This window comes from Natrix helvetica (assembly GCF_964273705.1).
Source record: "Natrix helvetica genome assembly, chromosome: 4".
NCBI classification, from domain to species: Eukaryota; Metazoa; Chordata; class Lepidosauria; order Squamata; family Natricidae; genus Natrix; species Natrix helvetica.
In genome coordinates this window covers 33,651,835-33,672,087 of record NC_138550.1, presented here as the reverse complement: position 1 = coordinate 33,672,087, position 20,253 = coordinate 33,651,835, and the positions used below count along the sequence as shown (strand labels likewise).

The 20,253-nt window shown below is 38.8% G+C and overlaps 1 protein-coding gene across 9 annotated transcripts in view; it reads left to right on the top strand.

Moving 5' to 3' along the window:
• The window catches only part of SENP7 (SUMO specific peptidase 7), a 48,083-nt gene that overhangs the window by 11,679 nt on the left and 16,151 nt on the right, over positions 1–20,253 (top strand). For 7 of the 9 annotated variants that reach the window (XR_014175161.1, XM_081950207.1, XM_081950205.1 and 4 more), the window contains 14 exons: positions 823–1,020; positions 3,534–3,637; positions 4,672–4,841; positions 6,507–6,855; positions 7,146–7,312; positions 7,741–7,878; positions 9,321–9,354; positions 9,919–10,098; positions 12,142–12,395; positions 13,166–13,299; positions 14,519–14,635; positions 16,264–16,383; positions 19,521–19,613; positions 19,990–20,207. Coding sequence is in view for 8 of the 9 variants with exons in the window: in XM_081950207.1 (XP_081806333.1) it covers positions 823–1,020; positions 3,534–3,637; positions 4,672–4,841; positions 6,507–6,855; positions 7,146–7,312; positions 7,741–7,878; positions 9,321–9,354; positions 9,919–10,098; positions 12,142–12,395; positions 13,166–13,299; positions 14,519–14,635; positions 16,264–16,383; positions 19,521–19,613; positions 19,990–20,207 (2,276 nt within the window). In the remaining variant the exon portion in view is untranslated. The remainder of the gene's footprint in view (positions 1–822; positions 1,021–3,533; positions 3,638–4,671; positions 4,842–6,506; positions 6,856–7,145; positions 7,313–7,740; positions 7,879–9,320; positions 9,355–9,918; positions 10,099–12,141; positions 12,396–13,165; positions 13,300–14,518; positions 14,636–16,263; positions 16,384–19,520; positions 19,614–19,989; positions 20,208–20,253) is intronic. The other 2 variants (XM_081950209.1, XM_081950212.1) reach the window with 2 other exon arrangements.

Below are 20,253 nucleotides of genomic sequence, written 5' to 3'. Positions count from 1 at the left end.
TTAACCTTTTTCTTGAGTGTTCATTAAACTAATTCTTCAATTCTATTTCCGAAGAAGACAATAAGAATAGCAGCAGGCTTCTTCCTTTGTAGATCCCTTGATGTTACATAGAAATTTAGCATCCCAGCAGAAGACTTAAAAAAAAATTGAAAATGCAGAATGTCTGCAAATACTTTTTTGGCGATCAACAGATGTCTTAGTGCACGTTGGCATTGTGCAGCAGAACCTTTTAATATGCCAAACCTTCTCCTTCCCATGGTAATGTTACCATAATTTATGATTCTAAACCAAGCAGTCAAATTTGAAAACATGTTCTTCTTTAGGAATAGTTTTTATAGATAATCCTACATACAGAGTTCAGAAAGAAATAAGTATTTGTTTGTATGTGTGTGTTATTGCAGATACTTCTTCTAATTCAAAAGACCAGTCAATAATTTACTAAATTGATGGCAATTTAATTAGGATTTTTCTATTGACCTTTTACATTCATTTGAGAGTAAGGTTTGATTGTGATGAACATTTTCCTCTGTTCAAAGTGGATTTTCTCATTTTATTTACTGCATTGCAATGCATGCTTATTTTTTTCTATGATGCTGATACCAGTGTCAACAGAAAGTCAATGAAACCATCAATAGCATTTTTAATTGATCATATCTGAATTTTTCTTCTGGAATACTTCACTTACTTTCTCTTTTCATTCATTTTTGAACATTTGCGGGGGGGGGAGCTATGATAAATGAAAGTTTGAGATTATTTAGACAGTTTCAATATAACAATTCACCATTTTGATGCATTGAAGATTATTAATTATTATATGTATAGCAGGCAACCTAAAGTTATCTTGACGAATATTCTGAGGACAAAAACAGGAAGAAAATACATGCAAAAGCAACATTTAACTGATGCTAAATTATCTGATGCTAACAAGCTGCAATCAGATGAACAACCCTCCTTATCTATTTCCAGCCTAAAATCATGTCAAACAATAAGTTCTGAACAAAGCTGTATTTTTCCTAAAAGGTATGTCATTCAAAACAGTGTTTTATTGATTGTATTCCTCTTTATCACTAAAAGTAGAGTTTCAAACTAATGCATATAGGAATATATATTTGAAGCTACAGTTAAACAACAAAACACTAAATTATGCATGAGTTCAGCTGGAACAAGTTCATGCATGCTTTATATATTAATTTATCTAAGTAGAAAATAATTTTAGTTACATTTCAGCCTTTCTTCATATGTGCTTATGATGACATCTGTATGCTCATTGAGCTCTTTTTTGCAGTTTATTGGTTTGATTTAAAGGGTCGCATTGGAGCATTTGCTCTGTGGATGACATAGGAAATCATTGGAAAAGATTAAAAAATTATATAGACTCAAAGTTTCATTATAATATATTCTACTGGAAAGACTTCCATGTTGACAAACCTAATTTTCCTAATAGATTCATGTTTTAGCATTGAAATAAAATAGAAACCTTCAAACGTTATCAAAAAATAAGGTCTGAATTCTCTGAAGATAGAGAACAAGTAGCTTATCTTAATTTATTAAAACTATAGAATTTGAATTGTCATTTTTTCAGTATAACTTCTTTGTCTTCTAGGAAGATATATTATATTTTTCATCTTATAAAATATATATTTTAATGAGGGTTCTAAATACTGATAGATTGCAATTATTGAGGTGTTTTCAAATAGTTTTAAACTATATCTTTGTAATCTACTTGTTCTAGCATTTGAATTAAATGGAATTATTTTTAATTGTACCACTATCTTAAAAATGTCTTATTTTTCTTGGGATTAGCCTTTTCAATGTATACTTAAATAGTTTTCATACTTTTTCAGTGTCTCATGTGGTTCTGACAAAATGTATTTAATAAAGCAATATTGAATTGGTAAAGAGACAGTTTTAATAAGTTTATTTAAGGCTATTCCTTTCTCTAATGTTATTCTGTTTTTACAGAATTATTGTAATAACTTTGTCTTTATTCTCTCATTATAAGAAATAGCTCTTGTGAGTTATGTCGCTAACCCATTTCTTTAAAAGTACCTGTACTATGATGCAGATAATAAGCAAATTATTTATAAAAGTATAATAAGTTATTGCATGTTATTATTTAATTAGTTTTTAGGCCTAGCTTTGTGTGGTATAGAATAAGTAATATGTTCCAGTATACCCAAGCAATTACCGTGTTTCCCCCAAAATAAGACAGGGTCTTATTTCCTTTTGACCCCCAAAATAAGCACTTGGCCTTATTTTTGGGGAGGTCTTATTATTTTTGAGATGCAGGAAGTGGTGAGCATGGTCACCTCATGGCTGCTGCTGTGTTGCAATATTTTTTGGGAGGGCTTATTTTCGGGGGAGGGCTTATTTTAGCGCATGCACTCCAAAGCTCAATTGGACTTATTATCCGGGGAGGTCTTATTTTCGGGGAAGCAGGGTACATATTTTATAGTTCAAAACTTCTAAACTTTTTACAAAAGTAATTCCATTTAAAGTAGCTTAAAGTAGCATGACCTGGAAGTAAATAAAACTGCAATCTGATACGTTCTGCACTGAAGCTTTTTTCATTTAGAGATGATGATGATGATGATGATGATGATGAGTTTTATTTATTTCCAAGTATCAGTAGTAAAGTAAAATAAATTGTTCCTCAACAAATTCATTTTTTCACTTCTAGTTTTCTGAATGGAGGGCTTGGTGACATCAACATCATCATAATCACTATTGCCATTATTGTTGAGCTGATTTGATCTGAGGTTTAGAAATTTCCCCCCAGGGCCTTCAATCCTGTGAACTATTTGTAGTCTTGAACAACTGAAATACTGGTTTACCATTTCAGTGAGAGTTTGATTTGTGAATTTTTATATCAGTAGTGAGGGAAAGAAAGTGTGTATTTTTTAAAATCAAAATTTGAATCTAATGATATAATCTTGTAATTATAAGGGCCTATAATCCTGTTGGTCTAGGACAATTTAGAAATGGAAATTCAACTCTGGATTCTATTCATACATGTCCACCAGGCTGCAAGTGTTCTCATTTGAATACTGAGAAAACTTTATCTCAGAAAACCCCTTAAATTGGGCATGACAGGGTGATTTACTGAATCCTAGGCCCTGCATTTCCTGCTATTGTGGCAAGGCTACAAATATGCCATTCCCATTACATATGATTCGGCTACTGATACCGATCTAAAGTTTATTTCCAAATACTGTGAGCAATAGAGAAGATATCTTTTTAAGCCATAAAAAATAAACACAGTGTTCAGTGCTCTAATCATCTACAGCCAATAGAGCTGTAAGGTTTATAAAAGAAGGTTGTTTTCTCTGGATATTGAATTATTATTATTGGCAGTTTTATTGAGATCTGGTTTGAGGAATATATATTAATTTAACAAAACTCTTTATCTGTTACATAACATGGTAATTGGCTCAATTATACAGGAGTTGAGCTATACTTTGGGGGGTTTGTTTACTTGTTTTTTTGTTTTGTTTTTAAATATAACGTTAATTAATAATTTTGTTTCTTCCCAGATATGAAAATTATCCAAAAAGATCACATGAAAAGACACAATATAAAGATACAGAACTTAGTAATGCTTTGCAGACTTTAAGAAAATGTGATGTATTGCTAGAAGGTTTGTAAATAATGTATTTTAATCCACTATAATATTTAGATAAAGCATAAAGTTGGCCGGGATAGAATTCTCTAACCTGGCCAACTTTAGTCAGCACAGTCATTGTGTTGTTGTATTACTGCAATGTGTTTTATACAGATTGTTTTATCATAAAATACAAATAAGTGTTAGTTTCATTGATAATTTCATCCACAAAGTCATTCTAGTCATTTACATGGCATATCATATCTCAGAGATATATGCGCTATTTGCATTATAGTTCTATATAAAAGTTTTTGAAGCAATTACTTAAAAATTATGCTGCCCCAAATGCTATAGGACTTAATACTCACAGAGATCATAATGTCAGACATCAAGACTACCTTCATTTTTAATATAGTTTAGGGTGAAACAGAATGGATATTTTCTTCATTTTCCAATAATTGAAATGTTAATTAAATAATTAAAAATATATCAAATAAGCAGATTAAACACACACACACACACACAATGAGCGAATATAGGACAGTCTTGAAACTATTAGTAATATGTAGAGCAACAGACAGTTTCAGTAAACTATTGATGAAAATTTTACAGTCGTCTTAGAGGTATCTGAAAATTGGTCACAAAGAATATTTGCCGTATGTTATATTTGGAATGAAATTATTTCCTGTTGTAGTGATTGTGCATCTAGAACTATTAAAACTAATCGTTTCAGATTGTTAAGATTTTAAAATGTTATCTTTCATATATTCTTCCAACCGTTAATGTAGAGATTGCCAAACTTGCTATTTTAGACTTCACATACCATCAGCCTAGCAGTTGATGATTGTAGCTTTGCCAAGACATGCAGCTGCCATTGGTTTCCTGCTATTGCCAAATATTAGCTTTTAGTTTCTGTTTGCATACCATGACAAAGAGGAGAAACAGAGGTAGAGTGGTTGGTTTCTGGAATTAAATGGGCTTGAATGGAAGTATTAAATGGGCTTGAATGGAAGTATGAATAAAAATGTATTTTTATTTGACTCTTCAATATTTCATTATTTAAAATAAAGACTGCAGCATCAATAATAAACGTGGACACAAGACAGAGAAAAGACAAGAGGACTTCAAAAATGTTTCTCCTTCTTTGATGAAGTCAAGCTGTCAAAATAATGAAAGTAGAAAAAGAAGAGGTATTTTCTGTAGCCACTGGAATGAAGCTTCTCCCAAAAAATCACTACTGGCAAGTATATATACATTAGTGTTTGTTTGTTTGTTTGTTTGTTTGTTTGTTGTTTGTTTATTGGATTTATATGCCGTCCGTCTCCAAAAGGACTCAAGGCAGCGTACAACATTAAAAAAAAACACATATTCCAAAAGTTAAAAAGGAAATTAGATAAGAGTATCCAAAAACAAACCCAATTAATATTAATAATAACATTTTAAAAATTAGATTAAAATTAACAATTAAATAAATCATTTATTTTATTTTGTTCAGGCAAGGCCGGCTTGCTGGAAAAGCCAACTTTTTAGGGCGCGCCGGAAGGACCGGAGGTTGGGGATTATGCGAAGCTCCGGGGGCTGCTCATTCCAGAGGGAAGGCGCTCCCACAGAGAAGGCTCTCCCCCTGGGGGTCGCTAGCCGACACTGTCTGGCCGACGGCACCCTGAGGAGGCCAACTCTGTGGGATCGTACTGGACGGTGGGAGGCTACTGGTGGCAGTAGGTGGTCTCACAGGTACCCTGGGCCTAAGCCATGGAGCTCTTTAAAGGTCATAATTAGTACCTTGAATCGCACCCGGAAAACAACCAGCAACCAGGGCAGGCCGCCTAAAAGGGGTGTAACATGGGAGCACCTAGGTACCCCCATGATAACCCGCGCGGCCGCATTCTGGACCAGCTAAAGCCTCCGGGTGCTCTTCAAGGGCAGCCCCATGTAGAGAGCATTGCAGTAGTCCAGGCAAGAATGGACGAGGGCATGAGTGTCTGTGCATAGAGCATCCCGATCCAGGAAGGGGCACAACTGACGTAGTAGGTGAACCTGGTAAAAGGCTCCCCTGGCCACGGCCGTCAGGTGTTCTTCTAAACTAAGCCGCATGTCCAGGAGGACTCCCAGATTGCAGGCCCTCTCTGAGGGGGCTAAAATTTCTCCCCCTATCATCAAAGATGGAACAAGATGCACAAATCGGGATGACGGAAACCACAGCCACTCAGTCTTGGAGGGATTGAGCTTGAGCCTGTTCCTCCCCATCCAGATCTGCACAGCATCCAGGCATCGGGACATCACGTCGAGGGCATCATTTGGGTGGTTTGGGGTAGAGATGAAAAGTTGGGTATCATCAGCATATTGATGATACCGTACCCCAAAACCACGGATGATCTCACCCAGCGGTGGAACTTCTCAGGACCCATAGTGGATGTGGAGCAAATGGAAGATTTGTGGCAAGTAAACCTGGGTCTCCAGGGGCAAAGTATACATTTATATTTATAAACATACACTGCCAATTCATTATTTATGAGTCTTTAAAAGTCTTTGTACCTTCTGTTAGTATATCATTCTTAATTGTTCACCTGAGGAAGGAAAGAGAAAGCAGACACAGACTACTAATCATGTGATTGGTTACAATACTCATATGATTCATAACAGCAAACGTTTTCTGTTAAGTATGAGAGAGAACATAATGATCTACAGACCTGCCAAAACATAGGCATTTAGAGTCAGGATGAAATGACTCAGCCTTCCATCCTTCCGAGGTCAATAAAATGAGGACCCAGATTGTTGGGAGCAATATGCTGACTCTGTAAACCGCTTAGAGAGGTCTGTAAAGCACTGTGAAGCGGTATGTAAGTCGAAGTGCTGTTGCTATTCTAAAGCTTGAAAGAACTTTCAATTCTTAATATTGTTACAGAAAGAACACAAGACAGAATCAGTTCAATCACCTAGTGACCAAGATTCAAGTGAGAACCACCAGAATCTTACACCCAGTCTACAGGAGGAAAATATTCAGCAGCCTTTGGAATCAGATTTTAATGAAACACTGAATACCACTGATCTAGGCACTACTGGATGCTGTCCAAGTAAAAATAATTCAAATTCTTCTCCCGATAGCAAGCTATATTCTCTCACCAATGAGGATAAATCTATTTTGTCTGTAGTCAGCTCTTCTGTGAAGGAGGAAGTGAATACAACTTTGCCACTGAAAAATCCATTGAATAAATCTGAAATGAATAAGGAGACGGCGGAGTCATCAGAGCCAAGTATGTATTTTATAGCATTTTAAAACTTGGGTTGGGTAGACAAAAATGAGTTTAAACAAATAAGCTATACTAATTTCATCAGTTATAGTAGGGTTTCCCCACCCCTACTTGCAGGGGTAAGCAGCACATTTGCAGGATGTAAGCAGCACATGGAATCATCCTCCCTCCGGTCCGTAGAAAAACCTGTGTCTATGGAACCGGTCCCTGTCGCCCAAAAGGTTGGGTGCCGCTGAGTTAATAGGAACATTCAGGCTTTACATCATATTTATTTTGCTTTTATTTTATTTCAGTTATCCTTTCTAGTGATGAAGAAGACCTTTCTGAGCTACAGGATCCTGAGACATATTTTCAGACTAAGAAAGACCATGAAGTGGAGAAAACGGACAAAGAACAAGAAAATGTTCTACATTTATCAGAAGATCCATCACAGTATGAGACCAAAAGCAAAGCAAAAGAAGTAATACATGTTTGCTCTATTGTATATGTTAGAATTCACACCTTTGCACATCCAGAAATAATAACCTTGCATATTTATTCTCTCATCAATCATGTATATTGATCTCATAGCAAAGAACAAGCACATTAATTGTAAGCACATTTACACAGTCTGCTTTTAATATATATGGAGGAGGGAGGGAGAGAGAGAGAGTGTGTGTGTGTCAGAAAGGTACTAAAAGCTTAGTGATTATATAAATGGCTTATTCATATGATTCTTGTATATGAGGTATTCCATACATGAGTAAAATACATTTTTTGTTTCTGTCTATGGTTGCTAGTAAAAATTCTGAAATCAAGCATTTGGAATTTGGAGAAGCTATTTTAAAATAGCTAGCTGAATGGTTTGTTAGAATGGTTAATTAATTTGTGCATTTTTCTTTTTCATAGGTACCAGCTGATCCACTTGTTCTTCATTCCTCTGCAGATCACAGCACCATCAATGAACACGTGCCCCTTGCCTTAGATATAAAGTTTGAAAGGCTGTATTTTGGAAAACATAAAAGAGCAGCAGCAGGATATGCTAGAGTAAGTTTATGTTATTAATTGAAGCCAGGCATCTTCCTCTGCGCAAATCTACTTTTAAAACTGAATTAAAAAAGAAACTAAACAAATTTGTGATTGTAACATTGGAAGAATAGTTCAGCTCTGCAGAGATTCAGATCAAAACAAATAGTGATTCACAGTGAACGTAGAGGTGCGCAGAGCCCATTAAACCTGATAATATGTTTTTAAGGACTGTGCATCATCTGCAGAGAGCAGCCGAACAGGTACTAAGTGTGTGCCTACACTTGCCCATAATTAGTTTGGTCTTTGAATCTAGATTCCTCTGCACAATCAATTCAATTCAAACATTTTTTGTCAAAGTACAACACGTGTAGAATGAGATTGGCTGAGACTTTCTTCGTGCACCCCCCCCCCCCAACACAATACAACTCAAAGAATGCATCTCAAAGAATACATCAATACCTCGCGAAGAATAGAGAAAGATTAACCTATTTGTTTTAGGGCCATAATCTTGCTTGTAACTTCAAATTCCTGAAATAACTGGCATGAAGGCACAGTTAAAATATGCAAAATTTTGCCATGGCTTTGTTATGTGCATTGGTTATACAGCGGAATGTTCAAGGAATTGTTGAAATAAAAGAAATAGTTTGGAAGAATTGGTGAACATGAAAGAATGGTATCAATTATTAGTTTCCTTCAGAAATCCCATTCTCCTAAGGTATTCTTTGATTAACTGAAAATAGACATGAACTTTCAAATAAAGGATCCATCTTTTCTCTTGCTCTAGAGAACTAGAAAAGGAGAATAATAAATTTCAGATATAGTCTCCAAAGAAGTAGTAACATTTATAAAGTAATATGTGAATAGTTTGAAAACTGTTACTACTTTTTAAAAACTTTATATTATATCTATTAAAACTTTCTATTATAATATTGTTATCAGTTGAATGAATGTTTCAATTTGTTCCTCATTACAACTGTTACCACTTTAACAACAGTTTTCACCAAATTCTCCTAAATCCTCCATTTAGTTTCTACTGGTACGCTCTCCACTCCCCTTTTTGATTAATAAAATAGACTTGCCACCTACAGTCATATATTGAGTAGTTAGTCGTATAATCCAATAAATAAACTTGATTTCCACTTACATAAATTTATTTGAATGTCTTTTGGGAACTTTATGAAAGGAAAATTGGCTGTTTACTTGAAAATAATTTTATTAAATTTTACAATTGAGAGATGCCTTGCAACTGATATGAATTTAAACAAAGAATACAAGTCATAAAAATCTTAGATGTATTTAGCGTTTTAAAGTTTTAAAACTACAATACGACTTTCTGGAAACACATTAAATACTTAAAGTATTGTGAACCACTTTCTTACCATACAAATTTTAACCTAAGATTATATTTCTAATACCTTGTACTAAGAAAGTCTAATTTTCTATTTCTTTTTTATTTGAAGTTTACCATCAATTGCTTTACAATCCCATTTGAAGGTAAGATTCTATATTGCTTTCTTGTATTTCCTAAGCAAAGGGACTGATTAAACTTTAAAAGAACCTTACTCAAATTTTGACTTCATAACTAAATTAATACTCAATGTCTTTCTTTTTGGTATAGGTATCTCCTATATAATAAAAAGAGCTGTTGGATCGGTTCTAAAAATGTAATATATGTACCCTTTCATTGAAATCATGGTTCTGATCCCTGTTATCAGAATAATTCTAAATAATACACTACTAAGGTAACAGATAACCTGGGATTTTTAAAAACCTTCTGACTTCGGTTGACCAAATATGAAGCAGAAGAATTATTATTTTGCCAATGCTGTTTTCATTTTAAAACAATTATAAACATGATTGTCAAAAAGTGAGCTAAGCATAAATATATCTTTCAGAGACACAACAGCCCATGTCAAATCTAAACAACCTGCCTCTGCCCCTTTCTAGAGAACACTGTTTTGAGACTGTTAGTGGCAGAAAGGTTACCACTGCATATTTTCCATAGGTCCAGAGCAGATTTGCTATCTCATTGATGTGTGTTTAATTGTTTCTCTACAGTTGCATTGAACAAGAAAATAGTACTCTCAATAGATTCCCTACACTTAAAAAGATTTGGACTTTGGACAAATAAAGATTCGTCCGATTTTGGGAATAGTGCTATCATTTTTCTTTGGCTCTCATTAGATTATATGGAACAAGTTGAAAATCAACTAGGAAGAATTATATTAAATAAGCAAGGTATGTATAGATATGGGTTGCTATATAAATGTGATTAATAAAATAAATATGGCTTGGAAATTCTAAGGAGTGCAGTTTGTTTGAGAGAGTGGGTGTGGTTTGTTTATTATTTCTTTTATAATTATTGCGCTGTCTTTTCTGTTCTGATTGCCAGAATCACTTTGAAGTTGGGCAGTGTCTAATTGAATGCATTAAATTTGATTTATAAAAATAGTTGCATTCCCGATTCTTTTGGATACTGCTCTGTCACAAGAGTCATTCCAATCAATTCTGAATACTGCTGATTAGCATTTTACATATGACACATTTGTAGTCTTGAATTTTTAGTTTTCATGCAGCTCTGGAAGATACCGTGTTTCCCCGAAAATACGTCAGGGGCTTATTTTCTTTTGCCCCACGAAATATGCCCTTGGGTTTATTATCAGGGAGGGCTTATTGTTTTGGGGCTGCCGGGTGGCTGCTCCCTTGTGAGCTGGCTCCCGAGGAGCCGGGCGCGGCCTCAGCGGCGAGGCAGCCATGGGGTGGCCATGCTCACGAGCGGCCGCCCGGCGGGTCCCCTCTCCAGCCGGGAGGAGCGCCGTTCACTGACCTGGGGGGTGGTCCCTAGGGTGCCAGGCCTTGTGGCGCTCTGCCCGCCCTCCAGCTCCCGCGGCTTTGCACATTCGGGATGCCCCCTGGGTCAGTGCATGGAGCTCTGCCCGGCTGGAGAGGTGGGTTGCGCGAGCGCCTGTTCCGCCTGTGGCTTCGCCGGGCACTTGCGCGGCTCTCCCGGGCCACTGCCGCTGGCTGCTGCTGCCTGCCGCCGCCCGCCGCTGCCCCGTTCCGCTCCGCGCGTAGCTTCCGGGTCCGGAACTCGGGGCCGAGTGTTCTGGCGTCAGCTGCTCTGGGAGTGCTCTCTGTGGTGGGCTGGCTGCCGGACAGAGTGTCTTCCGGACAGAGTCTTCCGGCGGCCGGCCCACCATGGAGAGCGGTCCTGGAGCGGCCGATGCTGGAACGCTCGGCCCCGATTTTTGGATTTGGAGGTTGTGCGCGGAGCGGCAGCGGCCGGCGGCAGCCTGGGAGAGCTGCGTAGGTGCTTGGTGGGGCTGCGGGTGGAGCGGGCGCTCGCGCGGCCCGCTTCTCCGGCCGGGCAGAGCTCCATGCGCTGACCTGGGGGGTGTCCCGGGTATGCGGAGCCGCGGGGGCTGGAGGGCGGGCGGAGCGCCGCGTGGCTTGGCACCTTGGGGATTGCCCCCTGGGTCGGTGGGTGGCGCTCTTTCCGGCTGGGGAGGGGATTTGCCGGGCGGCTGCTCGTGGGCATGGTTGCCTCATGGCTGCTTCGCCGCTGGGGCTGTGCTCGGCTCTTCGGGAGCCAGTTCACAGGGGAGCAGCCGCCCGGCAACTCTCCCCTTCGGCCGGGCAGAGCGCCGCTCCCCAGCCTAGCGGTATCCCGAAGGCGGCAAGCAACCCCCCCCCCCGGCTCCTGCAACTTGGCACTTTCGGAATAACGCTAGGTCGGTGAGCGGTGCTCTGCCTGGCCGGAGGGGGGGGTTATTTTCGGGGGTGGGCTTATATTTTTGCCCACGCGAAAAATGTGGCATGGGTTTAGTTTCGGGACAGGTTGTATTTTCAGGGAAACACGGTATAAATGTTTTAACTCCATGGCATATAAAACCTCTAAAACAGAAATTCAAGAAAATATGGGGAAGTCATAAAATAAGTGCAATCTGTGTTATTTATCTTAATTAGATTCAGACATAAATCAACAAATCCTCCTTGTGGATTTCTGGGTAGCAAAAATGTGGGTTTTAACTTATAACAAAAATTACCCTTTCCTGCCATCTACCAGTTGTTCTGATTTATGCAGTTTTTTAAAATGATTTTTTTCACCAGCTGGTGTTATTGTGATTTTCATATTTTTGATTTTTTAAAATATATTTCAGTACATTTTTTAACATTGCAATCTAAATTGTTAATTCAGTTTCTAAAGTTAGAATTAATTGGTGGTGATAGTGGTGCTAATTTTGTGGTCCAAGCAGTTTTTATTTTCATTATTTCTTACAGTTAAAGGAAGCAAATTCGTTTTTATTCAGCTATCTCAGATGCTCACAGAAAAGGAGCAGGTAATGCTGAATAGGATAATTGCAGAAATAAGTACAAAGATTCATTCTGCAGATCTTACCAACTTTTTACCTTGGCAGCAAGCCATTGACGAAATCTCATGTGAAGAAAATTCTTTCATGCACTATTGCTATGAAACATTTCAGAAGCACTTAGAAAGGAACAGAACTTCAGTTTCATCAGAGCAGCCCCTGGAGGTAAGTACATTGCTCCAAAACAAATAATTTCTGGAATTTGAATTTATCTGTAAATTTTAAAGCAAAGCAATTAATTCTTTTCCTGAAACTCATAAAATTAGAAATGCCTAAACTTGTCCCAGCTTCTCCCAACCTAGCAGTTCGAAAGCACATAAAAATGCAAGTAGAAAAATAGGAACAACCTTTGGTGGGAAGGTAACAGCGTTCTGTGCGCCTTCAGTGTTTAGTCATGCCAGCCACATGACCACGGAGACGTCTTCGGACAGCGCTGGCTCTTCGGCTTTGAAACAGAGATGAACACCTAGAGTCGGGAACAACTAGCACATATGTGCAAGGGAAACAATTACCTTAAACCAATATAGAATATTGCAATATTTATTATTGGTACAGTACTTTCATAATTTTGCTACGATAGTTATATAATTTCAATATGGAAGCATAAGTGCAGAATAAATATATATTTTCTTATCAGAATTTATTCTAAATTAAGTTGTTTCCACCTACTTGCAATACTTAAATTGACACATCCCTGATGGGACAAAAATTTATAAAAGAAAGTTTAAATGATCTATCAGGATCTAAGAACAGCTGAATGGTGAACATGATTTTGACTTATTTTATTGCTTTCCAAATGATAGGTTTAGTGAGGAACATGAAATGGCTTTTAATTCTGAAATCAATACTAGGTGCTATTTTTTTTTTGCAGCCAACTTAAATGGTTGGGTATCAAATATTTAATCTGCTCTAATATAGAACTTTCTTTTTGCCAGGAACGCAAATCAAATCTCACCAAGCCCAATTATACCTTGCTGCAGAAACAACACAGTGGACAATACTCCTTTTCTATTTCTTCTGGGAAAGGAAAGGAATGGAAAGAGTTGCAGGAGACTGGACCTATGAAGAAGTATGTATGACAGTTTTATGTAATAGTGAAACATCCAACTAACGATAGAGGCCGTTACTTACTGTACTAACAACTTTACTTTTTGTGCAGTAAATTGATAGTTGAATATACCATGACATTTAAAAATAAAATTACAGTTTAAAATGTTGTTTCATTGTTAGGTGTCTACTTTTCAGATCCGTAAAACATTATTGTTCAAAGAAGTCAAAGTAGGAATACATTTTGGTCCATTTATCTCAATTTGTTTCCCTGTAGGAACATGCTACGTTCATATGGCATTTATGTTCTGGCTACTATCCTTCACAATAGGATCATTTTGCTTCCGTTGTTTAACATTTTATTCTCAATAATATTTCAGCCAAAATGGAAGCTTCTATACAAAGTATGAAAAAGTGAAGTTATTGTTGCAAAATCAGGATTGATCAGGATTCCATCCCATTGCAGTCCTTTATCTGAAGTTGCTTGTCAAGATCACATGGTTGTCCAGAATAATGCAATATGGCAGTGGGATAAGCTTTTAGCAGCAATTTGAGATCTTCCTTACTTAGCTTGTATCATTTACTGCCTCTCCTTCTTCAAAGTGGAAGAGCCTCATCAGGCAATTCAGTATCAGATGAGCTTTCTACAACCTGAGGAAGGGAGATGAACAATTTTTACTAACATGAATAAAAGCCATCTATTCTGCTTCAGAAATCGTAGGCATTCCAATATTTTCTAACTCATTGAGTTTTAAATTATCTTCTGAAGGGTTTTCCTCAATCAGGGGAAGGAGAACAATTGATTTCAATTCTACTAACACAGGCTATCCACATCAACATTCATTCAACATATTTGCTAGGCAATAAATTTGTTATCTAGATAAATGATTAGACAGCAGAACTGGGCCAGGAGTAGAAATTCAGAGGTAATTGTGTATATTGCTTAATGTAGTCATATACCTTCCTGAAATATAGTATCACATTTAATAGAAAAGTCTTAACACCAATTGGAATTAAAATATTTAATAAGCATACCTTTTTAAAGTTTTCACTGTTTCCTATATATGTTGTACGTTTCTTTCAAATCAAAGCTTTTTTTTAACAAAAACCCTAGATAAAATAAAAATTTAGATTTTATGTTTATAAAAATAAACTAACTTTTTAGCAAGAAATAAACATCGAATTGTTCAATCCTAACATTAGTAATAACTTCACAATAATTGTTTTGTTTTGTTTCTCAGCTTGATTGTTTATCCTCCTTCACCTGCAAAAGGAGGGCTTGGTGTCACAAAAGAGGATTTGGAGTGTTTAGAATATGGAGAATTCCTTAATGATGTGATCATTGATTTTTATCTTAAGTAAGTAAAATTGATGATAAGTTCCTTTGCAGTTGACAGGGTTATTGCTTGATAGGAGACAATTTGGAAGGCTGAAAGAAGTTTCGCCTTCTTTTAAATCAGCGGTTCTCAACCTGTGGGTCATGACCCCTTTGGGAGTCAAACGACCCTTTCACAGGGATCGCCTAAGACCTCTAGGGTCTAGAGTCAATAACCGGAGAAGGAATTAATTCGCCTGATGTTGACCAATGGGAGCATTCACCAACCTTGGTGTGGAAAGGGAGGCATTTTGCAATGACAGCCTCCACACCGTAAACAGCTGGTTTCCAGTGCTTTCTGGGAAGTGTGCTCTTAACCTGCACCTGTCAAGATGCCGCTGGCTCCGGGATTAGTTGGTTACATGTCGCCTGCCCAGCTCTGCAGCGGCAGCCCTTGGGTGTAGTAGACATATGGCGGCGGGGGCCCCAAAGAAGCAGGTCTGCTTTGCCTGGTTGGAAGAAGAGGGAGTGCGAGAAGAAGTGAGAGCCTTGGGAGACACCACTGGGGAGGATGCGGCCACTGGAGGTAGCGGGCGAAGAAGCCGGGCAGGTGGCTCTAAATCAACCTGTAAGTGATTTTTCTTGGCGCGGGAAAGCTGGTGGCTGCAGCGGCGGTGGTGGCTTCCCGGCGGGCACTGAAGTGGTGCATTTTGGCTGCTCTTTGCGCTGTTTTCCAGGGCCTGTTGAGGCAGGAAAGCCAGGTGGGTGAACGAGCCGGGCAGCATGTCGAGTGACAGTTGGCTTCGTTCTCCGACAACCGCGCGGGTACCTTGCCCTTATGGGCCAGCCCGTAGCTTCCTGGGAGCAGCGAAGGAAGTACGGGGTTGGGCACTGCCCTCTGGTGCCCTTGAAAGAACGACAGTCGGCAGACCCAATTGAGCTGCCCTGCTGGTGAGAGATCTGACAGGGATCTCTCTTGTTTTCCTTAAGAAGCAAACGTTGCCCTGCTGGAATAGGGACAAATGGAGACCCTTCGCCTCTTGGCCTGTTTTTGTTCAAGCCTAACATACAGGTAGTCCTCGACTTACCAGCCTACACTTGAGCCCAACATTTATGTTGCTAAGTGAGAAGTTTGTTGTGGGTTTTGCCCCGTTTTACCATTTTTCTTGTCACATCTGTCAAGTGAATCTCTGCAAGTAAAGTTAGTAACACTGTTGTTAAGTGAATCAGGCTTAACAATTCACAACAGTAGCAAAATTACAGTTATGAAGTAGCAACGAAAATAATTTTATGGTTGGGGGTCAACCAACCAACATGAAGAACTGTATTAAGGGAAGGTTGAGAACCACTGCTCTAAATCAACCTGCAAGTGATTTTTCTGTATTTTGTACTAATTAAATATCAGCTTGTTGAAAATTAAATTATTTAATTTAATTTCACGCCTAATTATTTTAGAATGTCAAAAACATGGCTTTCAAATGTTTAGTGTAAAAAAAATATCAGTTGCATAAATAGCCAATCACTTTATTGCTTTTGATATTTTCTCCAGGCAAATTGAAGAACAGAAATCATGAGAATTAAATTTTGCTGAAATACATATGAATGAGTAACAGAAAACATTTTCATGTAAGAAGTAGAACAGCATTTTGTTTTCTTTTATATGTTTCGTAGGTATCTGCAATTAGAAAAAGCTCCCAAGGAACTTGCAGATCGGTCACACATATTTAGCAGTTTCTTCTACAAGTGCTTGACCAGGACAGAGAAGAACTCTGAAGAAAATCCAAAACTATCGTAAGCTGATTTTAAATAAGTATCATTTGTATTTCTTAAAACAAATGAAATAGAACTATTTCAAAGAATTATTCTTGATCTAATGCTATGGATTTTGATAGAATTGTGGCACTTTTCCCTAGTAAGGTTTAGTTGCTTTATCAGTACATCTTTTTTAGAGTTAGGCTTGAACAGCTACAACTAATCTCTTGCATTCTGATAAAAAAAATTGTAAACATTTGGTAAGGAACTATAATCCAGGAAGCTATATTAGTATCACAAGATTGCATATGTATCAGTGGTGCGATACGACCAGTACGCCCCAGTGCGGGCGTACCGGTGCCTGCTGGGAGCACCAGGTACCATTCTAGTACGGTGCTCTGGAGGGCCCACCCGCTCGCCCGCGCTCCTTACTTGTATTTGAGCTGTTCGGGCTTCCGCGCACACGCACAGAGCTGGAGCGTCGCAGAGGTGTCGTGAAGCATCATGGGCACTAAGTACGCATGCGTGCTGCGCACATTCATGTGGTGGACGCCCAGCCCCGTTGCACCGTACCTGTTGCACCGGGATCCAGAACCTACCATAGATAGATAGATAGATGATAGATAGATAGATAGATAGATAGATAGATAGATAGATAGATAGATAGATGATAATCAATTTTGTGATACTAATATAGTTATACGCACACGCGCACAGACACAAAAAAAATCTACAATATTTGTCCAAAAACCTTAAGTTAATTGGTTTTGCTTGTTGATGATGCTCTTTCTACCATGATACTTTTTCCTAACACAGTTCCTTTACATTTTAGAATAATAATAGTTGTAACTATTATTATTTATATTCCCACCATTCTCGGATGATATGCACAGCCAAGGATAAGGGCAAATAATCAAAACATGTGGAAGATATCAGTGCAGAAGAAATAACCTTTTTATAAATGGCCAAGTACTCATTTAAATTACCAAGGTCTTTCTGTGAGTTTATGAAGATTCTAAGTCTCAATTTCTTACATACATAGCACAGAAGGGAGAAGGGAGCTACAATTCCATTGGTCACTCTGTCAGTTCCGACTCCTTCCATACAGAAGGAGTCAGGAGCTTGAATAATTGTACTGATGGGCATTACTACATAATAATTGTAGTGATGGGCCAACTAATCAGCTGATTCACAAAAAGTGAATTTCCTACCGTGTTTCCCCGAAAATACGACATGTCCTGAAACTAAGGCCATGCCAGATTTTTGCGATGGGTAAAAATATAAACCCTCTCCCTAAAATAAGCCCTAGTGAAGGGGTGGGTTTAGCCAGAACAGAGAGCAGCCCTTCCCTTCCCCGGTCACCTCAGGGCTTCTTGGCCCCTTAATCGGATCAGTTGGGCTGCTCTGTTCACAAAACAGCTGGTTTGCGGGTGCTGCTCAGGCCTCTGCCTCCAGCAAACGCCGGTCACTTTTGCAGCCAATCGCTGCTGCAAAAGAAGCCAGAGCCCAAGCAACACAACCCAAATGCCTCATGCCCTCCATGCCTAACGGTGACAGTCACAGCTCGCAATTCCGTCCATGGAACAGGAAAAGAAAGCATTAAAATCCATACTCTTGGGACATCGGAAGAAGCCCTGCGAGGAGACGCTGCTGCCGAAGTGCAGGAAATTCCCCCCCCCCACCTGCAAATCGTCCTTTCAAAGAGGAGTTTCACCAGGATGAAGGTGACACAAACACCGCCTTCAGCCACCTCTTCATTCTGATGAAACTCCTCTTTGAAAGGACAATCTGCAGGTTGGGGGGGGGGGGAGATTTCCTGCACTTCGGCAGCAGCGTCTCCTCGCAGGGCTTCTTCCAATGTCCCAAGAATATGGATTTTAATGCCTACAGGAAGTAGGAGCTTCTCACCTGCATATTCACATTGAAGGCTCGAAATGGGACATTTTTGCGAACGGCTTGAAAATGGGGAGGGAGATATTCCTGCCTCTCCCCCTGTTCTGAAGGTCAGCACAGACTGAGAACAGGATACGTAAGAGACGAAATCCCCCCTCCCCATTTTCAAGAGGTTTGAAAAACGCCACATTCCAAGCCTTCACATTATCCAGGATTGCAGGATTCAAGGCATGCGGGAGGGAAGATTTTGTCTCTTATCCTGTGACCTTCAGAACAGGGGGAAAGGCAGGAATATCCCCGTGCATATTTTCAAACGGTTTGCAAAAACATTCCATTTCGAGCCTTCAGCATATTGCAGGATTGAAGGCTCGGAATGAGGCATTTTTGCAAACAGCTTGAAAATGGGGAGGGAGATATTCCTGCCTCTCCCCCTGTTCTGAAGCTCAGCACATAGGATAAGAGGCAAAATCCCCCCACCCCTTTTCCTGGCAATCGTTCTTTCCTTGGGATTTCAGCGCAGATGCACATCCCCCAAATGCTCTATCCGAAGCCTTCTCTGCGTCTGTGCAGAGCTCCCAAGGAAAGGATGGTGTGTGAGAGAAATTCCTAACCCCCCCTCCCCAAGGCAGCCACATCCCTCCACTAACCTGCTTTCCTGCTCCATTCTCCACTGCCAAGTGCAGGGCAAGAAAAGTAGTTTGTTAGTTTACTTCCAACTTCGCGAGACATTTTTTTTTTTTGTGAGAACTTGGAAGGTATTTTCTGTATTTTTTTTACCATAGACACACAGTCTACTTTTCTTGTCCTGCACGTGGAACAGAGAATGGAACTGGAAAGCAAGTTAGTGAAAGGATGTGGCTGCCTTGGAGGGGGAGTGTGTGTGTGTGTGTGCTCGTTCATTCTGCCAGGAAGAGCTCCCCCCCCTCCCGCAAGGCCAGAGCAGCCCAGTCAGCTGTTCCGTGGCCAGCAAGCAGGGCAGGCGAAGTCCAGGATGCAAGGAGAACTTGGGTCATTGTGGTTGCAGGCAAGCAGATGGTGGGACAGAGAGGGTGGGGCTGGTGGGCTTGCTGCTTCCTGCACCTGAAAAATAATAAGCCCTCCCCCTTTAATAAGCCCAAGGCCATATTTCGTGGGTCAAAAAAATATAAGACCCTGTCGTATTTTCAGGGAAACACAGTATTGTCAGGTAAATACTAATATAAAGTAGTTTATAGGTTCTTTCCAGATAGGAAAATCATTATTTGTTGTTATTCTAACAAACACTATTAATTATTATTTTACAGAATAGCCCAAAGAAGACACCGAAGAGTAAAAAGGTGGACTCGGTATATAAACATTTTTAATAAAGATTACATTTTTGTGCCCGTAAATGAAGAGTAAGTTTGCTATATACTTTGTATACATACAATTAATGTCTTCTGCTATAATATCCACCTCTGTGTCAGCTTATATTCAGTGTGACTGTATATGTAGAGTTTAGATATTCTTGAAAAGGGCATGAAGTCATCTTTAATAAATGCAAGAAATAAAATTAGAAATTTATATGAAACATATAGTCATAACTTGTAATTTAGATGCTATCTAAAGAAATAAACATTAATTGGGAAAATTGGCGTAGTATTTGTTTTATATCAAATGAACACTGGCTTAGCGGAAATAAAAATAAAAGAGAAAGGCATTCATAATCCAAAATATTTAATTTGTTCCTCTTAGTGAAGCAGAAATGATTTTCCTTTGCCTTTTCTTGTCCAGGTCTCATTGGTATATTGCAGTAATTTGCTTCCCTTGGTTAGAAAAAGTTATATATAAGGATTGTGAAAATCAACATTTGCCACAATCTGACTTCCAGCAATTTCCACATCAGTCAGAAAGTAACAGTGGAACCATTAGAAAAGAAAGTGTTTTGGTCCTTAATGATATCTGGTGTGATACTGAAGAGCAAGATATAAAGAGCAACCTGCATCATGAAGGTAATGATTTAAAATATGTACTGGATATTTTTTTAAAAAAGATCTA